The sequence below is a fragment of the Xenia sp. Carnegie-2017 genome, unplaced genomic scaffold (genome assembly GCF_021976095.1).
Source record: "Xenia sp. Carnegie-2017 unplaced genomic scaffold, XeniaSp_v1 HiC_scaffold_16, whole genome shotgun sequence".
In the NCBI taxonomy this organism is placed as follows: domain Eukaryota; kingdom Metazoa; phylum Cnidaria; class Anthozoa; order Malacalcyonacea; family Xeniidae; genus Xenia; species Xenia sp. Carnegie-2017.
In genome coordinates this window covers 1,802,361-1,823,774 of record NW_025813469.1, presented here as the reverse complement: position 1 = coordinate 1,823,774, position 21,414 = coordinate 1,802,361, and the positions used below count along the sequence as shown (strand labels likewise).

The window sequence follows — 21,414 nt, the reverse complement described above, 5'->3', positions numbered from 1 at the left end:
AATTTCTAAAGTTTTTGTGCTTGGCATTGATATTTTATATAATCGCAATCGTGGTTGTCAAATCCGGGTGGGCGAAAAAAATTTCATTTTATGAGCCCGCGTCTTTCCGCTGACTTTGACAACCAAAATCCGCCATGTTTTTGACCACGCGGCCGCGCGCTAATAATTTATACTAATTTTGTTGACGTTTCCCCTCCAGTTATTATAGAACTCAATGAAGGCAACTTGCCACCATAACTGTTTTTGACACCGGCTAAAATCATTTTAAGAAGAAATTCTAATCTAAATGTGGTTTATAATTATTTCATTTTGTGATTGTAATTTACGGAAACTATTGCTGTATTTCATGTTATACAGTTATGGATCATCAAGAAAGAAATACAAGATTTACGAACTAGTCGAACACGAGGTGCTGATGGTGCAACTTTTGTCGTCCATTGACGTGTCTACTTGGATATGTGGTATCGTTATAGTTTCTATATTAATTATTGATACTAAAAGCAGTCATTATTGTGATTCAAAGTTCACTCGGTCTACAGATAACTTCATTTCTGAATAACTTGAGCGTTACTCGGATCTCCAAGGCGTTTCGCCTTGAGTTGCGAGTAACGCTTATGTAATTTTGATCAAAGTCTTGAAGGGAGTCTTTACATATATTCGTGGCCAAATATGACAAATGTAATCATTACATGTCATCTATTCATACAAGATAGTGATCAACTGAAATTTTAAAGATTGCTGACATTATTTTCCAAATGGATGGCATTAAGAACTGTATGTGACATAGTTGTAGTTGTCTTCAGAGGCTTTTGAATTATACTATACGCAGCCCAGCAATCTGTTTGATGGATTGATTGAAATAAATCGTTTGAATCGATCAAATAAAATAAATCGGTTGAGTAAAAAACTTAAACAGTTTTCTGGGCTGCCCATGATTATACTTTATTTCAAGAAATGTGAAATGAAAGAAATATGTGTTTATCATCAAGCCAGTCCTAAATATTATATTTCTAGTGGTATCTCTGGCAGTAGTTCATATATAAATATAAATGTCTGTTAGAGTAAGGGCTGCTATTTTGCATAATGTAGAAAAGACAGACCATTCAGCCCAAACTAACTCCTAGGTACATTGCATATATATTAAACATAAGTTAAACTTAAAACTGATGTGCTATCACATCAGCAAACTCACATAGCTATCCACTGGCATGTAATTATAACCTTTTATTTCTTATCTATCACATTTTTTGTCTTTATATTAGGAAAATTGTTGATTACAAGATAGATGATAGCATTTAGGACCGAGAAACATTGTTTGTATCAAAACAATTTGCTAAGTTGATGAATTTAGTTTTGATGGATAAAGTATCATATTTGTATACATTTCCATAACAAACATTCATCATAAGAATATGCTTGGTACATATAGATTGTCTTTAGTTGGTGCATTTATCCACAAATTTGCTATCCACTTGTGTCCTTTGAGGACATCACAACCACCATGAATCGTGTGATAATCCATGTCACCAAGGTAACCAGATGTAGGGTCTACTGCATGATTGTACCACATTATGGCCGTGCCCTTTCTTGCTGGGATAACAAGATTGGAAGTATGACAGTGTTTGCTAAGATTGAACATTTTCTTTAAAGATTTCAAATGCTGGAAAGTAAAACACAAGCATAACAAATTTATATTTTATCCTCTTTAAACTATGTATAAAATGGGATAAAAGAGGATATGAGAAGCATTTGTTGGGTACACTACTAGTGGTATTTGGTGAAACTTAGGTTATATAGTATGAGAAGTGTGTGTTGAAGTTGCTATTTTTTTGTGTAGAAGTTCCCACCTTGATGTCTAAGGTTTTGTTGTCAGCAATGAGAAAAGCTGTTTCTCCACCATGCTCAACATCATTTAGATAATACAACACTGTTACAATCCTATATGAAATATGCATAATTTTCTACAGATAAATTAACAATTTCAGTGTAATATTATCATATCTCTTTCAAACCTTCACTTTTTTTGTACATCATCATAAAATCGTCGACAATAATGTCAACGTTCATTACCTGCACAGTTTGCAATCTTTATTTTTATCATGATTTTGATGACAGCAAATTATGTTTTTATCAATTTCATTTGGAGTGGAGTCGTAATGTGCATGATAATGACCTTTTACGTCATAACGTACTATCTACGAAGGAACAAACATATTTCACTAAGATAATAATTTTTTTTTAATATTTCTTTATGTTTTGATAATGTTTTGCTTTGAATCCTTACTTGAATATTTTCACTGCTTTCTACTAGCTCACGTGGCAATTGAGTTAACCTTATGATTCTGCAAAAGTAACATAAAATGGCTGAATGCAGAGGTGTATTGGAAGGGGGGGAGGATCTGTGAAGTTTGAGTAGTTCTTTATGGGTAATATATATCAGAACCCCCCCCTTTTTTATAATTTTGGCAACACACCTCTGGTTAAAATTTGGTATGTAAGTCCTATTTTCAGTCTTATTAGTCCTTATGATGATTGTTTGGATGTCACATCACCTCTTTTAACTTTTCATGGTGAAATGATGAAGTTAAATCTCCATCAGGCCACTCATGAAATCGGGAACTTTAAGTGTCCTTAGGGATTGTGATACAATTAAGTGTATTCTCATCTAATAGTTGTACCTGTCGTAAATTTTTTTTAACACTACGTCATTTTGAATTTTTCTCGTTAGCCACGTGTGATTGCTGTATCGGGGTCTATGGAATGGATGATTGGAATGTACGAAGTTGATATACGCATCGAGTTTATTGAAAGGAAGTAAGTTGAATTCTTCTTCGTTCATTTGTCCTTGAATTTATAAACACACGAAAAAAGATTGTTAAACACAAGTTATTGAGGCTGATACTTTTTTGGGTTTTTTCTCTCATGAAAAGTATACCATCATCAAAATACGAGTAATCCATTGCGTCAAACCTGGAATATAATACCATTGGTTAACGACATTTCATATTTTTCATGCAGTACATATAAAATATGCCAATGTATAATGACAGTACAGAATGCGCTGGGTTTAAACTACGTTGTTTGCATGTTTATAGTTAAAAGTAATCGTACGATGTAGAGACAGTGACGTAGCCAGCCTTTGAATGTTTATAGTTAAAAGTCATCGTACGATGTAGAGACAGTGACGTAGCCAGCCTTTGAATGTTTATAGTTAAAAGTCATCGTAGACAGTGACGTAGCCAGCCTTTGAATGGTTATAGTTAAAAGTCATCGTACGATGTAAAGACAGTGACGTAGCCAGCCTTTGAATGTTTATAGTTAAAAGTCATCGTACGATGTAGAGACAGTGACGTAGCCAGCCTTTGCATGTTTATAGTTAAGTTAATCGTACGATGTAGAGACAGTGACGTAGCCAGCCTTTGCATGTTTATAGTTAAAAGTCATCGTACGATGTAGAGACAGTGACGTAGCCAGCCTTTGAATGTTTATAGTTAAAAGTCATCGTACGATGTAAAGACAGTGACGTAGCCAGCTTTGAATGTTCATAGTTAAAAGTCATCGTACGATGTAGAGACAGTGACGTAGCCAGCCTTTGAATGTTCATAGTTAAAAGTCATCGTACGATATAGAGACAGTGACGTAGCCAGCTTTGAATGTTTATAGTTAAAAGTCATCGTACGATGTAGAGACAGTGACGTAGCCAGCCTTTGAATGTTTATAGTTAAAGTCATCGTACGATGTAGAGACAGTGACGTAGCCAGCCTTTGAATGTTTATAGTTAAAAGTAATCGTACGATGTAGAGACAGTGACGTAGCCAGCCTTTGCATGTTTATAGTTAAAAGTCATCGTACGATGTAGAGACAGTGACGTAGCCAGCCTTTGAATGTTTATAGTTAAAAGTCATCGTACGATGTAAAGACAGTGACGTAGCCAGCTTTGAATGTTTATAGTTAAAAGTCATCGTACGATGTAGAGACAGTGACGTAGCCAGCCTTTGAATGTTCATAGTTAAAAGTCATCGTACGATATAGAGACAGTGACGTAGCCAGCTTTGAATGTTTATAGTTAAAAGTCATCGTACGATATAGAGACAGTGACGTAGCCAGCTTTGAATGTTTATAGTTAAAAGTCATCGTACGATATAGAGACAGTGACGTAGCCAGCTTTGAATGTTTATAGTTAAAAGTCATCGTACGATGTAGAGACAGTGACGTAGCCAGCTTTTGAATGTTTATAGTTAAAAGTCATCGTACGATGTAAAGACAGTGACGTAGCCAGCCTTTGAATGTTTATAGTTAAAAGTCATCGTACGATGTAAAGACAGTGACGTAGCCAGCCTTTGAATGTTTATAGTTAAAAGTCATCGTACGATGTAGAGACAGTGACGTAGCCAGCCTTTGAATGTTTATAGTTAAAAGTCATCGTACGATGTAAAGACAGTGACGTAGCAAGCCTTTGAATGTTTATAGTTAAAAGTCATCGTACGATGTAGAGACAGTGACGTAGCCAGCTTTAAATGTTTATAGTTAAAAGTCATCGTACGATGTAGAGACAGTGACTACAACTACAACTACAAGTTTGGTCCTGCTATGTAAATATTTTGGTATTCACTCACTGTAAAAACAATTGATTTCTAAATAAAATATGATGTTAATGACCAGGACAAGCAGACAACTTCAGATAAAACAAAATAAAACGGATTCCGAACTTAAACATCTCCTTTTCGTGATGCTCAAGATAAAACAAGAATTTTGAAGACATATTGGGCTAACTATATCTTTCTAGTAGAAACGGAATCACCAACTCTGTCTCTAAACTTTTGCTTTGTCTTGAATATGAAGAAAACGAGATTTTTTTTAAAAGTGATCCTAATGATCTGAAATTTACATAACACCACTAAACTAGCAGGTGGCTAAATCACTGTGCAAGTGAGTTGTATTCATCACACGTGCACGTTTCATTCGTTACCAGTCTCTCTGTTGCTCAAGAGACTTCACTGACATTTCAAACGTTCGAAAAGCTTTTGCTCACATTTCATTAATTTCACTTTCGTTGAAAAAAAGACCATTGCTTCTCTGAATCATTACTTCCACCTTGAAAGAATTTCAATTGTTATATCAAAATGTTTAAGTTGACTAATGTTGCTATGGTTACCTCGTCCATTGTGACCGATGTATCACCATTTCCGTCCCATTCGTGAAAATGGTCGACGAACTCCGGTAGATGTAAAACATAGTTTTCATTTTCTATTTCAAATCACGAATCAATGAAACGAAATAAATAAAGCAGCCAAATTCAGATTGTTTCTTTCAGCATCAAAGCTTATAACTTTAAATGCATGGTGCTAGTGAATGGTTCTCGTTTTTGTACCATTTTTTTCTAGATTGTTTACTCTACCTGCTCGCATCATTGCCTTTTTGAGTTCTTTTTTGTAAAGCTCCATATCGTGACCTGGAGTGCTGTCTTTCAAACCGTTGCTCTTTGCAAGATCTTTTAAATGTTCGCACTCCCAGTCGGAGAGAAAATTTGGTATTTCTTAAAACGTGATCAGAATATGCATACAAGTGCTCTGTGTGTATGTGTAGAAAAATGTTCGGATGGAAAAAACTACTTTTATCTCCAACTAACATTTCATATATGATTTTTATAGACTAAATATTAACATAGTCACTTTGGTCATTCTTGAATATGAGTTGCACAAACTTACCAAATATTGTAGGCTTCATCGCGATAGTCGTCACGTGGTACATTTTGCTTTCGTCATCTAGATTGAGAAGTCTTTGATAACCGACCTGAGTAGAGACGCTTGTCATTCATTAAAAGGTACAAACCATTTGATTATTTGCTCCGCGCAGATTAAGAAAGCTTACCTTAACACCGTCCAATTTTATCAGTTTGCTAACATTTCTATTATCATAAAAACACGGGCCAATGGTTTTATAAGAACATCGTACGTAGACGAAAATGTTTAGCAAAGAGAAGAGGCTTAAGAAGCTGCTAAATTTTCTGACTGCAAAAGCCATGATACGCCCTTTTCTCGCGTTTTTCTTTCGACTTGGATCGCTTCTCGTCCAACTTATTGTTCGCGTAATTTATTCAGCAATTGTTTAGCCCACGTGGTTAAATTCTCGTTTGAGTTCAGTGCTTTTTATTTAGATGTTTTAGAAAAACAAAATTAGCAAACAGCTGGTTGCAGGTAGCATTATTGTTATTTTAAATATTAATAGGGAAACGGGGCATATTGGAGGTACAATAAAAAAACTTGCCAACTCAATTTTTCCTCCTCCTAAGCTAATTTCTATCAAAAATAATTCACTAATATAATACAGTCTATGGAGATATCACAATTAGAGTCCAACTGATCTCATAAACCATGCCTAACCTGAATTGATGCACTAGGTTTTGGAAATAAGAATGTTTTCTAATTATTAATGGCTAACAGTTTAACATATAAATTAAAGACATATGAGATAAAATATATTAATGAAAATTTCGTTAACCATTATTTACAGAAGCATTTACAATAATATTTGAGTCATTTCACATTGCTAAACGAGTTAAATATGTGTGTCTGTCAGCTCAACATTTTCATCATCCATTGCATGATTATTTTTTTGTGAGAACTGTTCTCTTTTAACGTTCATTTGACAAAGATGTGATAACAAGTCCACCCAAATCAACGCTTTTTCCTTCTTTGTCCTGTGAAATATTAAACTCGACATAAGCATTGATTTTCATCACACTTCTTAAGGCTTTAGGTTCTATTACTCACCATCTTATAATCTAAGAACATTTGTTTGAAAGTGAGGAAATCAGTGAAACTTAGCAACATATCAAATATATCACCTCCAATTTGATCCTTTCGTTGTCTATAACAAACTAGGATTATTACATTGAAAAATTTTTAATGTTTGTAAAAATACTTTGCCTTACTGAATAGATGACATAAATTGATCCATAGAAAAGTCTGGCATTCTCTTTTGCAGACATTCCTCCAAATGCTTTTCAATCAAGTTGGTCTATAATGATCAAGTTGAGTGCTATAGATATTGCATTGAAAAGCACCACTTGTTTGCTGTTTTATTCAAACATCCAATCTTACATATTTAGTAAATATATCTGTATACACAAGCTTGTTTTCCTCTACATCCTCAAAGTGGTGATAATGTTCTTCCATGAATTCATTCTGTAGTGCTTGAAATGTATCCTCTGCAAATAATAATCTTGTTGGGCACCAAAAACACAGACAAACACAACATAATTTCACAATTACATTTACAATACCCATGATAATGTCTTCAATATGACCAACTGTTACATCAAACGTCTTGTCAGCACGGGTTGATCTGCCATTTAAATGTTTATCAGTTGATAGTTTACACAAAATTTTGTTTGAATATGTTTGGTTTCTATTCAATTTTGATATCATTATTCATAAGTCTACAACTATTAACGCACTTCAAATAAAAAAATTTACTTGTTAATTTCAATTGATCTGGTTTCTATCTATTCATTGAGCTCCTTTCAAAACACACCTGCCTGTAGCCAGTTCTTCTTCAAAATCCAAAGATTTAATCCCTGTTATTTAAATTATCGTGGAAAAATTGTTTAAAATACACTGCACTAGTCTTTAGAAACGTCGAAACAGACAACGATATAAGAACTTTGAAAAACAAGAAGATTGAAATTTGAATAATTTACCTTCGCGCGCCATCTTGGATGTTGTCGACGATTTACGCGGATTTACGAACATAAGTCGATTATATCGTTTCTGGGAAGATCGCTTATGCTTTCCGTCTTTCAGTATTTCGCGAACTTACTTAAATCAAGTTTGATTTCGAGTCTGCATTGGAATCGATAAATTTCTAGTTTAAAATAGAATAAAAAATCTTAATCTTACCAAATCACCGAGTGCATACTGATAGATTTTTAGAATGCTTAACATGACTTAAGAGCTATCCAGTTACAATTACAAGATCAGTTTTCAAAAGTTGTCTGCCATATTTGTGTTATTTTGAAAAAACAAATTACCAAAAAGACATATTAGCGCACTGTGGATAAGAAACCTAATTTCTGGCTCGGTTTTCAGGTAATTCTTCAGCGGAAATTATTTTTCGAAATATGTGCAAATTTCGCAGTTCCTTTACGCAGGAGAGAAGAGTTATTTACACTTGAATGGTTTGTAGAATGCTGGGAAAATGTAACGTTTTCCAAGGCGTAATAACGTCTTTGTAATCATTCAACAAATTCATTAATAAATTAAGCGGCGTCAAAGCGGTCGATACGTAAATATTCTCTTAGTATCACTGGTGTATTTTTTACATTTTATGTTTAAAATATTTGGTATAACTTCGCGATAAGAATTGTAGAAAAGAGGCGTAAATAATGTATAAAATATATGCGTGCTAATATGCTTTATACACTATTATCTTTACTGTTATATTTTGACGTATTCAAAATTGTTAGTTTTGCTGTTCTATAATCATGAGAGTGAGACATGGTTTGCTACTCAAATATTCTACGTATGTAGTTTGTATTTTTATACTTCTGCGTAAAGGTACGTATAGCAATTCATTAAAAAACAGCACACTTATATTGTCACAGAGATTAAATGGAAAACAACATATGTTTTAAAGCTTATAACACGTTTAAACACGTCATTTTCATATTGTTCATGTAAGGCAATTGATATCGTCCACAAGCATAGTGAGAGCTATAGTCTCATGCTTCAACTAAAAACCCAATGACTCCAACTTCACTGTTTTGTAAATCATTTCTAGACTTTTTAAAATTTTACATTGAGCAATGTCACTAAGAATATAGAAGACGATGGATTTATTTTTCTATGTGTGAGTATAAAATATATTTCTTCTTACTTAGTGTGCTGACATAATTTATGTGTTTAAAGTTAGACTTAGTTGAAGTTAAAATGTGGTAGAATTTAAATAAGCTGGATTCATTTCAGCCATATTTTTGTCTAGTATTTAACGATATTTGTGCTTTTCCACAACCATTCATTACACTATTCATGTATTATGTTCATTTTTAGGGTCATTGTAATAATTGTCATTCTCAAGGTGTTGTTTTGGGCATTTTATTTTTACTCACGATACAAAAGGAAAGAAATACAAAGGTTGATGAGTCAAGTTCGTAGCAATGTAAGTTAGTTTTTGTTCATTTCGAGTTACAATGTTACTGACAAACTTTTATTTCTTCCAGGAAATAAACCAACATCGATATGAGGAAGAACCAGCTGTACCACAACCTGCATTCATGTTTAGTAGCGAGGGCCGTGCCAGGGGGCCATACCCTGTGTCTTTACCTACATATGCTGAGGAAGATCCCAGGAAAATAGATTACCCACCACCACCGTACCTAACTACGAGTGAAGATATTCCAAATGTCATTTGTAGGCAAGAATCCAGGGACGCATTAGATACCCGACCTCTCATAGCATCAAATGTTGAGGAAAACTAATTTGTGATGATGCATGTCAGAGCATCAAATATCTTATTTCATGCTTATAAATAGACTAAACTGCATAATACTCAATAAATATGAGCAGTTTGGCCATTTAGGATTTGTAACATAGCCACTTTTCGTACAATGAATGTGTGATTTGTATCCAACTTAAATATGAAACAATTTGGTGTTGTGTTTAACTGTTTTTTCTCTTTGGTGGTATATCTACAAGTGTATATTTTTGAACAATTTTACTTCTATAAATTGACTTACAATGTAATAAATGTTGGTTTGCCCACTGTTAAGTGTAAATACGACTAAAGTAAACTTATTTCACAAGATTTGTCTTTATGTTTAGAAGGAGGACTTCAAATATTCAAGTTTTCATGTGTTATCCTGACATCTTTGCAAACATGTAGCATTAGTTCATTCATTTCTCAGCCATTTATGTAATACATTGATGATCATAGATGCATTGTTCATTAATTAATTGCAGTTACATTATCTGTAGATAATCTTTTCTTTCTTCATTTTTCGATCTAGTTTTTTTTGCTGCTTTGGGTCAACAACCTCCTGATCCAATGGCTCGGCAAAAATCCATGGTGCTAAAATGTTTGTCCATAACATGTAGAAAGCACGCCCTGGTGCCTAGATAAGAAGGTAAAAAATATTTTACAGTTGCACATGTATAGCACAATTGGCCAATTTTAACTTGACACACATATGCTTACCAACAACCATAGCAGCCAAAAATAATGGGACAATAACCCTAGGATTTGTACTATTGCTGTAAGTAATATGAGATCCTTGAGATGTCTACATTAATAAAAGAAACACTCTAAATGAAATAAAACTTGAATGAAACTCTGTGTGCATGTGACCTAAGTTGTACGTACTCTGCCATTCCTGATGTCATGTTCAAGTCAATCCCACCATCAAGCAAAGCTCCTGTACTGGAATAAGTTGGTTTTGCCATACTTCTCATTGTCTTGTAACATGCTATGTACACAGAGGAGCTAAACACTAAAGATAGCTGAAACAGTCGAGAACATCCGCACATTAATATGCTTCGATCGAGCCCATGATAATGAAAACCAATCAAAAAACAAAGTGAAGTGTTATTTTTTTACTAACCAGGGCAAACCATCCAGCTGTAGAAAAGAATAGTAAAAAACAAACACCAATATGTGCAAACTGAAATAAGAAAAACATAACCAATGACTAGAATGAATGTTTCCTCTTCAATTGCTTGTTTTTACGTTCAAACACTACGAACTATTAAATAAGAATAATTTCTTTACCGTGGCGGCCGCCATTATTTTGATATAAAAAGCTAACGTTTCTTTATTTCCTTGCAATATTTCTTTCCTTCCTTTGGTCGGCTGCTTGCCTTTCGTGGCCTAAAATTTCATGAAGCATCCTGTTGTAGACTATCGTCTTATTAGAAAACTCATTTATATTTCATATAAACAAAACCTTACCGCCATGTTTCCTAGTTCGTTACCAATCTCTTTATCTAGCGCAAATGGAAAGTGACTTATGAATATGAAACACTGTACAAGCACGTGCTTCGACAGAATCGACACATCCCATGGAAGGAGAGTACGTAAGTACTTTACGTCGTCTCTTTGAAGGCTTACCTGCAGCAATTGTTCTTCACAAATGAAGTGAATTGTGAGAGGATGCCGGTTACAGGTAAGGAAAGATATTTCTATGTGCAAATGTTTCAATACAACGTGTTTTCGGTACTTTCGTTTTCTCATACTACAATATACTACTTCGGTACCAAAGCATATCTCATTTTTTACTCCTCATTTGCAAGTATTTTGTACGTATTCTCTTGGAAAACTATCGAGAAGATTAATTTTCTTAGAAAACCAATAAGGATTTGGCAGTAAAAGTTTGGTCACAAGCGTGAAATTGTTAGCCATTTTGCCATGCAATTATTTCCGTTTTAAAACATGTTCAAACGCATCTATTCGCCAAATATATTAAATCAACTTTGAGGAAAAGATTTTGAAATCTTTGCCATTGAAACTAATTGTAATATCCTTTTTTAGTCCAAAGGTCAATAAATTGAAAGACGTTGAAATCTTCAAATAAACAGTGGTGTTGATGTACTAATGTTTTTTATGCCGACAAAATGTTTAAGAAACTGCAGCAATTTTCTCCTTTGCGCGTTAGCACAAAACAGTTAAGGACGATTTATGCTGCGCGCGACAAGCGTCGCGCGTACTTTCGATTTGCGCGAGACAGGTGCGCGCGCGCTAAGCTGTGTTTATAGTTAACGCGCTTACCGACGCGTATTCAACAAAATCGGATAACATGAAGTAATGCGGGATTCTCACGATCAAACATGGCAACTCGAGTTCGAGGAGAAATGGATGACCTTCTCGATCTGGAGGAGGAGGAAATGTTGTTCTATTTACTTTTGTTGCTACAACAGAAAAAACGAAAACGAAGAAGATAGTCAGTTTGACCACTTCACGCTTCTAGAAAAAGTGAGGGTGAATACGTTCTTGTTCAACAAATGAGAGGCATAGACGAAGAAATGCATTTTAAGTATTTTCGTATGTCTTCTGCCCGTTTCGACGACTTGGCACATCGAATTATGCCTCATGTAAAGCATGCATCTACGCATTTAAGTCCTGTTAGTGTAAAAGAAAGGCTAGCAGTTACGTTAAGAATTCTATCGTCTGGCGCCTCACAACAAACTGTGGCTTCAAGTTACCGATTAGGATCTTCTAAGAATTCATTTGATGATTTAGGCATAGCGTTCTCAGCTTCTAATGACGAAACACGAGCGCACAAAGCCTCATATTCAGCTCTACCAACTACATCTGCCCGCTCAATTTCCCTCAGTAGACCTATTGCCGTGTTCATTTGCGTTGATACATTCTCTTTAATTGACGTCGTTTCGCTGAAACGTCCCTCGATGATGGCGATTTTAGCTCCAAGAAAGGATATTTGTTGAATGATGTCTTGTGCTTTTTGCTTAAGAACTTCCATTGGCTCTGTCCTCTCAACTTCCTCTGAATATTGTGAAAAGAGAATTATAAGACTTCTCCCATTATGTTATTTATTTTTATAATTTTCTATATTGTACAAGTAAATTTTAGCTAGTTCCAACTTCATCAATTTCTAAAAGATTCCTATATGTTTGAACTTGTTATTATGTTCAGAGATCATGAAACATGCATAAATTCAGACTTTCAAGTTAACGAATATCATTTACAAAGACGTGCTCGAAATTGATTTGAAATACTTAGAGAAATTTTAACGGAAGTTAAAATGAGCACAATATTCCAACAAAGAATTTATAATATGACATCCTGAATGAAGTAAATTTGAAGCACAATAAAAATGAGCACAATATTCCAACAAAGAATTGATAATATGACATCCTGAGTGAGTAAATTTGAAGTAAAAGAAAATGCGCTTAAAACGTCGAATTGAATTCCGATATCGTAGTTCAAATGAAAAATGTCATAATTTCTGTTAATAATTCAATACAACTTACGTAGCATCGACAAAGAGTCATTTTGTGATGGTGCTATCATGCACATTATAAATGCAGAAGTTTTAAATGTTTTGCAGGTGGAAAATATAGGCTATAAGCCAATCACAATCGAGATTGCACCAATGTTAAAAAGAATTAAGATTTAAGTTCATTTTTGAGTTCCAAGAAAAAGTACAAATGAAAAAATTTTATTCCATTTCCTCAATCCCTGTCAAAATTTTTTCCATTTTAGCTATAAGGGTGTCTCAAAGAGCACATCTTTGACGACATTTACAATCTGACATTTAGAATCTGACAATCCTATAAGGAGTCCTAAACACAGTTGAATACAATAATTTATACGTATTTAAGCTAATTTATTTTATATCTTATCTATATTTCAAGCTGTTTCTTTTAGATTCATCTTTTTAAGCAAACAGTTTTTGGCATTTGCTTGCCAGCTTCTGGGGCCGGTTGTATAAAAACGTAGTTAACTTTAACTATAGTTAACGCTAACTACCGTAGTTAACTCCTTAACTGTAGTAACCTAACTGCTCGACTTAACTGCGTTGCACAAAACGTAGTTAGTCGGATAGTTAAGTAACTGCGCAGTTAACTTGCGTGGAAATTACGTGGAGTGTTGTTTACATAAAATGACATAAAGTTTAATCAATTTATCCTTTGTAATGGCGGGCAAGTGAACTATAAAATGACTTTAAAATCATGAAAAATCTCTTGGCTTATGTAAAAATCTTAAAATATGGCAAACTATTGTCGTTTTTACGGATGTTGATAAAGCGAAAAGAAAATTTAATAAAAGATTCACGATGACATGGTAACCGGATTAAATTGCAGCATATACTTTGGACTTTTCTCAAGAAAATCGACCCTTATCTTCTCTGTAGTACAGTGCGATGTTGACGAATGATATGAGTCTCGGCAAGGACTGCTTTCTTCCATGTACCAATTATATATAACGGACTTGGGCAAACGAAACAATGAACTCTTCTCAAATTGATTCATATTGTGTTCTATGTGCAAAGATTTAAATAATTGAATGGCCTCGCTTTTACAGAATTTAAAACTGAGAGATTGAGGGTAACAAAGGAAAAGGGTCGTTTCGTTTCTCTTTATAACAGCTGAGTAAAATGCTTGAAAGAAATGTGTTTGTACAGACATAAGTCACACATATTTGTAAAAGATGACAGTGATGGACTTTTTTATTATTAGAAAACATTTCTTTGAGTTGTCATAGTTAGTAGCCATGTAATCCAGCAACTGTCTTTTATCGGCTTGTGACATGTTATATTCACAGCTATACACAAAATACTTATTTGTTTTTAATTCTACCTTTCAAAAACTGAGTTATAAAAACTATTGGGTATATTTGTTAATGAGCCTTAGCTATGGAACTTTTATTCATGCCTTTGTGATTTATTAGCCTATTTTTGTCTAAAGCTTGGGAGTTCTATTTATTTCCTACTTTTTGCATCTTGGTAAGTATTTGAATAGCTTTAAAAAGCCATTGACTCTATCAGAAATAGTGTATAAAAGAGAAAGATATTGTTTGGCTAATCATTGAAAGAAATGTTGTTAACCAAAAAAATTAATCATTGTTTTATGACAAGACATTTAGCCACAGGTATGACTGTATGAGCAAAGAAGACAGCCATAGACTTTTTATTGATAGACTTGTTAGCAAACATTTCTTAAAGGTCATCATAGTTACAATGTAATCTCATGACTGTTATGACATATCTTTCCTCTGTCATTAAAATGTAACATAGGGATATAGAATAAATATTGTATTCATTTTGTCTTCATTGTCATTTCTATCCTGTTAAACTCATGCCATTTTGTTTATTATAGATTTTGAGTGTCCCCAGGTACATAGAATATTTCCTCTTAACTTATTTAATTTAAAATCTATTCTCAAAAATATTTTTGTCGGAATAGCTTATAAAGTCTATTTGTGCATTGTATTGAACTTAATTCACAGGCGAATAATTATTATTAGAAAACATTTCCTTGAGTCATCATAGTTAGTAGCCATGTAATCCAGCAACTGTCTTCTCTGCTTGTGACATGTTATATTCACAGCTATACACAAAACCCTTTTTTGTTCTTAATTTTGCCTTGCAAAAACTGAGTTATAAAAACTATTGGGTATATTTGTTAATGAGCCTTAGCTATGAAACTTTTATTTATGCCTTTGTGATTTATTAGCCTATCTTTCTCTAAAACTTGGGAGTTTTATTCATTTTTTTCTACTTTTTAAGTCATCAAACAGTAGCTAGATCTTTATTGGCAGGCAAGATTGTATGTACATTGAAAATAAAAATTTTTACATAGGAAATACTTGATGAAATATCAATAAAACACACTAATTGACTGTCATGTATATTTTCCTCTTGTGTAATAAACAATATGCAATGGATAATGTGCATATATCAAGCAACATGGACCTTCACCATGCATGCTGATGAAATGTTTTATGTATTTAAGGAACTAAAATCATTGTATCTCATGCAGCTGATACACAAAAGAGTAGTCATGAATTAAAACTGTTGTAAAGGTCATATGTATTATCATTGGTATATTTAGCACAACATTTATACTGTAGTACCTATTTGTTTTAACATAATCTAGCTTATTTTCCATAGAGCAAAGAGTTTATATGATGCATATGATATTCAATCAAGCAAAATGCATAGGGAAAACCCGCGATTTGAATATTTGATACATCCAAGGCTATAGGATTCATTGCTCGAATAACATTCTTTGTTTTCTTGTCATTGAACGAATTGTACGTATTTGTAAGACAATGTCAGCGAGTTATGTGCACTAATCTTAAAGAAGTGGCTCTATCTCAATTGAGAGTCTCGCTTATGAGTTGCAAAGAGCTACCGGACGCAAGAAAGATAATACAAAATGCAATTGCTCTTGTGTAAAAAAGGATTTGTTACGTGGATAAATTGTTGGCTGTTTTTCGTCAACAAAAACTTGGGATGTTTACAGCACTGACGAATGTAGTACATTGTCCATAAAGCTCTTATTCTAAAAGCCTTTGCCATGGAAGATACATATGTGATTAAAACTCAAGGTAAAACGTTGTTGATCAACAACATCTACCCATAATTGTCTTTGAGAAGGTAAGCCGCCATATTTAACTGTGTTTTGAAAAGTTAACTATGCTCCATAGCATAGTTAACTTTAACTACCTTTTAACTGCATTTAGCGCTAACTACTTTTTTATACAACCGACTTAACCGCGTGGTTAAATTTAACTACTTTTTAACTGCAAAAAGTGTAGTTAAAAAGTAGTTAAGAGCTTTATACAACCGGCCCCTGGTGTTTATAGTTAACGCGCTTACCGACGCGTATTCAACAAAATCGGATAACATGAAGTAATGCGGTATTCTCACGATCAAACATGGCAACTCGAGTTCGAGGAGAAATGGATGACCTTCTCGATCTGGAGGAGGAGGAAATGTTGTTCTATTTACTTTTGTTGCTACAACAGAAAAAACGAAAACGAAGAAGATAGTCAGTTTGACCACTTCACGCTTCTAGAAAAAGTGAGGGTGAATACGTTCTTGTTCAACAAATGAGAGGCATAGACGAAGAAATGCATTTTAAGTATTTTCGTATGTCTTCTGCCCGTTTCGACGACTTGGCACATCGAATTATGCCTCATGTAAAGCATGCATCTACGCATTTAAGTCCTGTTAGTGTAAAAGAAAGGCTAGCAGTTACGTTAAGAATTCTATCGTCTGGCGCCTCACAACAAACTGTGGCTTCAAGTTACCGATTAGGATCAACTACAGTTTCCCTAATTTTGTTGGAGGTGTGTGTAGCTATCTGGTTGGCATTGAATGAAGAGTTTGTTGCCTTTCCTTCTGGTTCACAATGGGCAGAAATTTCGCGTGAGTTTTGGAGGCTTTGGAACTTTCCAAATTGTCTGGGCTCTATAGATGGAAAGCATGTGCAACTCAAAGCACCTGGAAGTGATTTCTTTAATTATAAAGGAACTCATTCTGTTGTACTAATGGCTGTATGTGATGCTTGCTATCGCTTTCTAATGGTAGATGTAGGTGCATACGGAAGGCAAAGTGATGGGGGGTTTTCCAAGAAAGCAAATTTGGGGAGCAGCTATTAAATGGACAACTTGGTTTGCCCTTGCCAGAGGATCTATCTGGTAGTAAACTTACATTACCTTATGTATTTGTTGGCGATGCTGCTTTTCCTCTTCATGTTAATATGATGAGACCTTACCCAGGTACATTTTCTTTTGTTAACTCCATGCACTTTTATATATATTTTCCGTTTTCAATGAAAATAATTTTCTTATGTTTAATCAAAGCATTGATATTTCAATTTATGTCTCTGTAAGACTCATTCAAAATGTTTTTTTCATTCCCCACAAGAATTGCGATCAAAAAAATTTCCTGGCTGCTTGTTGGCAGAGTTTCCCAAGACTCAGTAAATTGCTAAAACAGTTGATCTTAATGCCATTTTTGTTCTATTTACTCTTAAGGTAATAACCTTGACAATCCCAAGAAAATTTATAACTACTGCCATTCCAGAGCTAGAAGGGTAATTGAAAATGCCTTTGGTATCATGACTGCTAGATGGCAAATTCTTGGAAAACCAATGGAATTTTACCCTGAGAAAGCTGTTCAAATTGTGAAGGCATGTGTTGCACTTCACAATTTCTTGTTATTTACTGATGCTGCTAATATACCTAGCACTAGATATTCCCCTCCCAATTTCAGTGATTCAACCACTGCATCTCACGAAGTCCTCCCTGGAGAGTGGAGACATGTTGTGGGTTCACAAAACATTTTTTTTTATGGCTATGACCTGCGCATGAATTTCAATGCAACTTTGGAGTTTGTAAAGTGTTAACAATGAATAAAGTCTGTGCTATTTTCATTTTTCTCGTTTTTTTTTGGCGTAACATTAAGTGAAAGAGCGACGAGCAATGGCAGAGCAAAGCATTTGTTCGTGCAAAGAGACAAACCGCTTCGTGGCAGCTCATTACCGTCTGAAATTTATCTCTCGTCAAACGACAACGAAACAGGAAAAGAATTACGTAAAGAAAGCTCGTTACATCGTTCAAGGCGATCCCTGAGCAATAGTACGAATCCTACCCATACTGTGGTATGTTTAATTCAATCTTCGTTTATGTTTTCGTCATTATTCTACCAAACGTTCACCCAAACTTCTATGAACGTAAATGTTATAGAGTAAACAAGAATACGGAAATTTGATACTCTAAATTTAAGTTCTAGTTTTGTGATAGTATCCAACACAGCAGAGCAAAGTTCCTGCGTTTTTAGTTAGTGTTTTGTCGAACGAGTTTTCGAAAACGTTTGCGAACTGAATAGACTTTAAAAATGATGTGATCAACTACATCCATCGCACAAATTTTTATTGCGTATATTATCGCAATTCAATTTTGATGAGAACTTCTTTGAAATTCCGCATCTCTTGAAAATCATTTTAGTACTTTCGCTATTGCCCTATCGATTTATTGTGCGATACGTAAGCCGCTAGATCGATGGATATGTAATTTGGCTGTGACCATTATTTATAATTGGGCAATGAAAAAGTTCAAATGTTATTGTGGTATTTTATTACCAAAGTCAAAAGCGTCGTGAAATTTTATGTTTATAAAGTTATTCATCTTAGAAACTAGGCCGAAACATGCCACGATTTTTTAATAAATATTCAGAAATTTCTTTGTTGCTACCAAGTGCTTGCATATGTCTATAGAGCATTGTGCAATTTAAAAAGTACAGGCGGTTTCTTGCCAACATATTTTGCAATAATTTGCATTCTTATAATATACACGTGCTTCCAAATTCAATCATGGTCTGCTGTAAGTACCTTAAAATTGGTAAAATCACAAGAGTTTCATATCTTGGGACAATATTGTGGTCAGAAAATTGGAGAAGATCACTGTTATTAGTACGACTCTACTACGAAGTTTTTTGACAAGATTATAAAACCTTTCATTGATTTATCAGGGCTCGTGAGTTGGCATTTAAAAATAGATAAGGTATATTGACTAGGATGCCATTTTTAATGAAAGATGAAAAATGCACGGTGTTCAAGACTTTAAATTTCTAAATTGAAGCACAATGGCTTGATTTCTATTGAAACAAATGTCATAAATCCCCTTCTCTAACAGTATAGATTGTTTATCTGTTAAGAAGCATTTATCAGCCGCAGGAGCTCTTTTGTATTTCCTAAAAATATTATTTATCAGTCTAAAGAGTTTTTAAGTTCTGAAATTTGCAAGTAGAAATGTATCATCAGCTTAGAGAAAGAACACAAACTATGTTCAACTTTATGACGAGCTCATTTCAGTCAGATATCACAACATTCTGCTTTTGCTACAACCAATCAGACTGAATCAGACTGCAGGAAAATCTAGGTTCCTTCCATTTCTGATTTGTAAAACAATATGTAAATAAATGCTTTTAACAGCTGAGAGGCTTGAAGGGAAAAATATTTTTTTGTAAACGGTTTTTTTATTAAGACAACAGTCTTAATAGATTGTCAGATTCAACGATGAATTCAATAATTTTATTTTACTTTGGCAAATTAAACGTTTCCTTAAAATAAAATATTACACCTACGTAGTTTAAAATAAAAAGAAAAATACAGGCTCCAGGTTAAAATTTTGTTTTGCGTCTTGGCAAATCAACGCGCTCGTGATAATCAACTTGTGGTTTTACGTGAGGCAATGCGTCGTTTTGTAACTGGCTACAGTGCTTTGCTTTTTAAATAAACACATAAAAGGACGTCGAACTCCAAAAATGACTCTATGTTTGTATTGCATTCTTGATTTACAAAAACTTCCTAAGATTTACAAAGAAATAAAACTCGCCCACGTCGGTTGTTAAATGTTTGTTGCTCTATATTCCATTAGTTGATAATTTTGCATTTCATATGCAGGAAAGTAAAGAAATCCACAAATATATTTTATAGAGACAGCAAACGATACAATAAAGAGCAGCTACAAGACAAAAACTGCCACTTTCAGTTCCATCATGACCATGATTCAAGACCATCATGGGACTTTATATTGAATTAGTGCTAAATGTTAACTAATATCTATGTTATATTTTACGTTCTATCCACAATAGGTTTTTCTATTCATCAAAATATCAAGCACCATAGTATATACTATGTCAAGCACCATAGTATACAAACTTTCATGATCGTAGAATCTAAAGCATAACCATCTTGACGATTTGGGTGGGCTTATTTTAAGTGTATCAACCGATAGCTGGTAATTACACCAGGATAGAATTTACATAATAATAAGCAATTTTTGGATGAGGTTCAGCATAATATCAAGAATTATTCAGACCAATGTCATTGTTATCTGCCTTACGTAAATAAAAGCACAAATAGATTATGACAAGTGTTGATTTGCTAAGACGCAAAACAAAATTTTAACAAGGAGCCTGCATTTTTCTCCCTATTTTGAAATAAGTAGGTGTAAGAAACACAGTAGTTTTCCTAAGCAAGTTTCCTTAACCAAAACTTTCCACTCGTCATGCATCATATGTAGAAACGGATGTTTATAGCAACGTCAACAAATTTAAATAAAACAGTTTAGTTTTTTTTAATGTGACTATAGATATCAAAGCGTTGTGGATTGAAATTTGTTAATAAAGGCAGCTGAAAAATATTATCATTCGTCCATTTTTCGATTATGCTCGAATTAAGCCAATTTTATGTTCTGTACTAATGTACTTGAATGTGATAACAATCTTGGCGAGGCGGGAGGGAGGTAGGAGTTGTACATGAAAACTGTTATTAAGTGTTTACGTAGCGATAATTCATAATGTCAGGATTTGCCAAGTTCTAATAAAAAAACATAATATTTTTCATGCAACTCATAGTTTGCGTGATTTAGTAATAATCGATGCTCTGACGTAAGCTTATCTCCGAAAGTGGAACGTTTTGCCTTTGTGATTCAATTCGTAATTTTTATTCAGTAAAATAAGTTTCATTGCCATAAATTTGGCAGAAGAGCAAAATCATGATGTATATGCATGCAAAACATAATTGAAGTGAAGGATAGATAAAGAACAGCTAAAATTTTTTTAATATTTCATCTCTGAGTCTTTTTTTATATACTCCAACATACTTGCACTGTTTATCAACGCTACTGCACGTACCCAGAGTTTGCTTTATTAATGGCAATGCTCATGAAATGTTTAGTTAAGAATGCATTCAAGGATACCATTTTACATTACAATCCAAACAATAAGTAACTGTACATACTATACGTCCTAAGAGAAGAAGTGGCCATTGCAATATGGTGAGAGCCAGGTGGGCACATTTATTTTGTTATACTCGGTATATAATAATATCATAAAGCTAGCTATAATATAAAAAACATAATGTACTACAAATAAATATAATGTAC

At 33.9% G+C, this 21,414-nt stretch overlaps 4 protein-coding genes and 3 long non-coding RNA genes across 9 annotated transcripts; 4 read left to right on the top strand and 3 right to left on the bottom strand.

Moving 5' to 3' along the window:
- The first annotated feature begins 259 nt into the window (after positions 1–259).
- Positions 260–1,326, top strand: LOC124437383. 2 transcript variants are annotated; one of them, XR_006945676.1, is made up of 2 exons: positions 260–409; positions 1,263–1,326. It is a non-coding gene; the product is annotated as an uncharacterized LOC124437383 (long non-coding RNA). The 2 variants fall into 2 exon arrangements; XR_006945675.1 differs by having other exon boundaries at positions 404–461.
- LOC124437365 (transmembrane prolyl 4-hydroxylase-like) lies at positions 1,194–6,104 on the bottom strand. The gene is made up of 11 exons (XM_046987343.1): positions 5,872–6,104; positions 5,709–5,793; positions 5,399–5,536; positions 5,156–5,247; positions 5,033–5,094; positions 2,936–2,970; positions 2,679–2,844; positions 2,285–2,342; positions 2,071–2,195; positions 1,848–1,938; positions 1,194–1,660 (listed from the first exon to the last, which is right to left on the bottom strand). Exons 1-11 carry the CDS (start codon positions 6,022–6,024, stop codon positions 1,403–1,405), a joined length of 1,263 nt encoding a protein of 420 aa, XP_046843299.1. The 5' UTR covers positions 6,025–6,104; the 3' UTR covers positions 1,194–1,402.
- LOC124437374 lies at positions 5,770–9,775 on the top strand. 2 transcript variants are annotated; one of them, XM_046987353.1, is made up of 4 exons: positions 5,770–5,824; positions 8,782–8,850; positions 9,051–9,159; positions 9,221–9,775. In XM_046987353.1, exons 2-4 carry the CDS (start codon positions 8,831–8,833, stop codon positions 9,476–9,478), a joined length of 387 nt encoding a protein of 128 aa, XP_046843309.1. In that variant the 5' UTR covers positions 5,770–5,824; positions 8,782–8,830; the 3' UTR covers positions 9,479–9,775. The 2 variants fall into 2 exon arrangements, with proteins under 2 accessions (XP_046843309.1, XP_046843308.1); XM_046987352.1 differs by lacking the exon at positions 5,770–5,824 and adding an exon at positions 7,946–8,090.
- LOC124437372 (ADP-ribosylation factor-like protein 2-binding protein) lies at positions 6,457–7,874 on the bottom strand. Its single transcript, XM_046987350.1, has 7 exons — positions 7,703–7,874; positions 7,537–7,579; positions 7,286–7,347; positions 7,104–7,210; positions 6,935–7,020; positions 6,774–6,870; positions 6,457–6,700 (listed from the first exon to the last, which is right to left on the bottom strand). Exons 1-7 carry the CDS (start codon positions 7,752–7,754, stop codon positions 6,635–6,637), a joined length of 513 nt encoding a protein of 170 aa, XP_046843306.1. The 5' UTR covers positions 7,755–7,874; the 3' UTR covers positions 6,457–6,634.
- On the bottom strand, positions 9,647–11,022 carry LOC124437367 (transmembrane protein 208-like). Its single transcript, XM_046987345.1, has 6 exons — positions 10,945–11,022; positions 10,765–10,863; positions 10,598–10,657; positions 10,360–10,496; positions 10,195–10,279; positions 9,647–10,111 (listed from the first exon to the last, which is right to left on the bottom strand). The coding sequence occupies exons 1-6, from the start codon at positions 10,948–10,950 to the stop codon at positions 9,965–9,967; spliced, it is 534 nt and encodes a 177-aa protein (XP_046843301.1). The 5' UTR covers positions 10,951–11,022; the 3' UTR covers positions 9,647–9,964.
- An 81-nt stretch (positions 11,023–11,103) lies between these two features.
- Positions 11,104–12,901, top strand: LOC124437382. The gene is made up of 2 exons (XR_006945674.1): positions 11,104–11,158; positions 11,524–12,901. It is a non-coding gene; the product is annotated as an uncharacterized LOC124437382 (long non-coding RNA).
- A 3,364-nt stretch (positions 12,902–16,265) lies between these two features.
- On the top strand, positions 16,266–17,897 carry LOC124437378. The gene is made up of 2 exons (XR_006945669.1): positions 16,266–17,241; positions 17,500–17,897. It is a non-coding gene; the product is annotated as an uncharacterized LOC124437378 (long non-coding RNA).
- Positions 17,898–21,414: the final 3,517 nt, after the last annotated feature.

Bases quoted from the DNA above. Each gene is read 5' to 3' on its own strand.
- LOC124437365 (XM_046987343.1), bottom strand. From the start codon at position 6,024: ATGGCTTTTGCAGTCAGAAAATTTAGCAGCTTCTTAAGCCTCTTCTCT. The intron at 5,537-5,708 runs GTAAGTTTGTGC...TCACGTTTTAAG, and splicing joins GATGAAGCCTACAATATTTG to AAATACCAAATTTTCTCTCC. The intron at 5,248-5,398 runs GTAGAGTAAACA...GATTTGAAATAG, and splicing joins AAAGGCAATGATGCGAGCAG to AAAATGAAAACTATGTTTTA.
- LOC124437372 (XM_046987350.1), bottom strand. From the start codon at position 7,754: ATGTTCGTAAATCCGCGTAAATCGTCGACAACATCCAAGATGGCGCGC. The intron at 7,580-7,702 runs GTAAATTATTCA...TTTAAATAACAG, and splicing joins ATCCAAGATGGCGCGCGAAG to GGATTAAATCTTTGGATTTT. The intron at 7,211-7,285 runs GTATTGTAAATG...TATTATTTGCAG, and splicing joins TATTGAAGACATTATCATGG to AGGATACATTTCAAGCACTA.
- LOC124437374 (XM_046987353.1), top strand. From the start codon at position 8,831: ATGGATTTATTTTTCTATGT. The intron at 8,851-9,050 runs GTGAGTATAAAA...GTTCATTTTTAG, and splicing joins ATGGATTTATTTTTCTATGT to GGTCATTGTAATAATTGTCA. The intron at 9,160-9,220 runs GTAAGTTAGTTT...TATTTCTTCCAG, and splicing joins TGAGTCAAGTTCGTAGCAAT to GAAATAAACCAACATCGATA.
- LOC124437367 (XM_046987345.1), bottom strand. The intron at 10,658-10,764 runs GTAAAGAAATTA...TTCTTATTTCAG, and splicing joins AAATAATGGCGGCCGCCACG to TTTGCACATATTGGTGTTTG. The intron at 10,112-10,194 runs GTAAGCATATGT...CTTCTTATCTAG, and splicing joins TTTGGCTGCTATGGTTGTTG to GCACCAGGGCGTGCTTTCTA.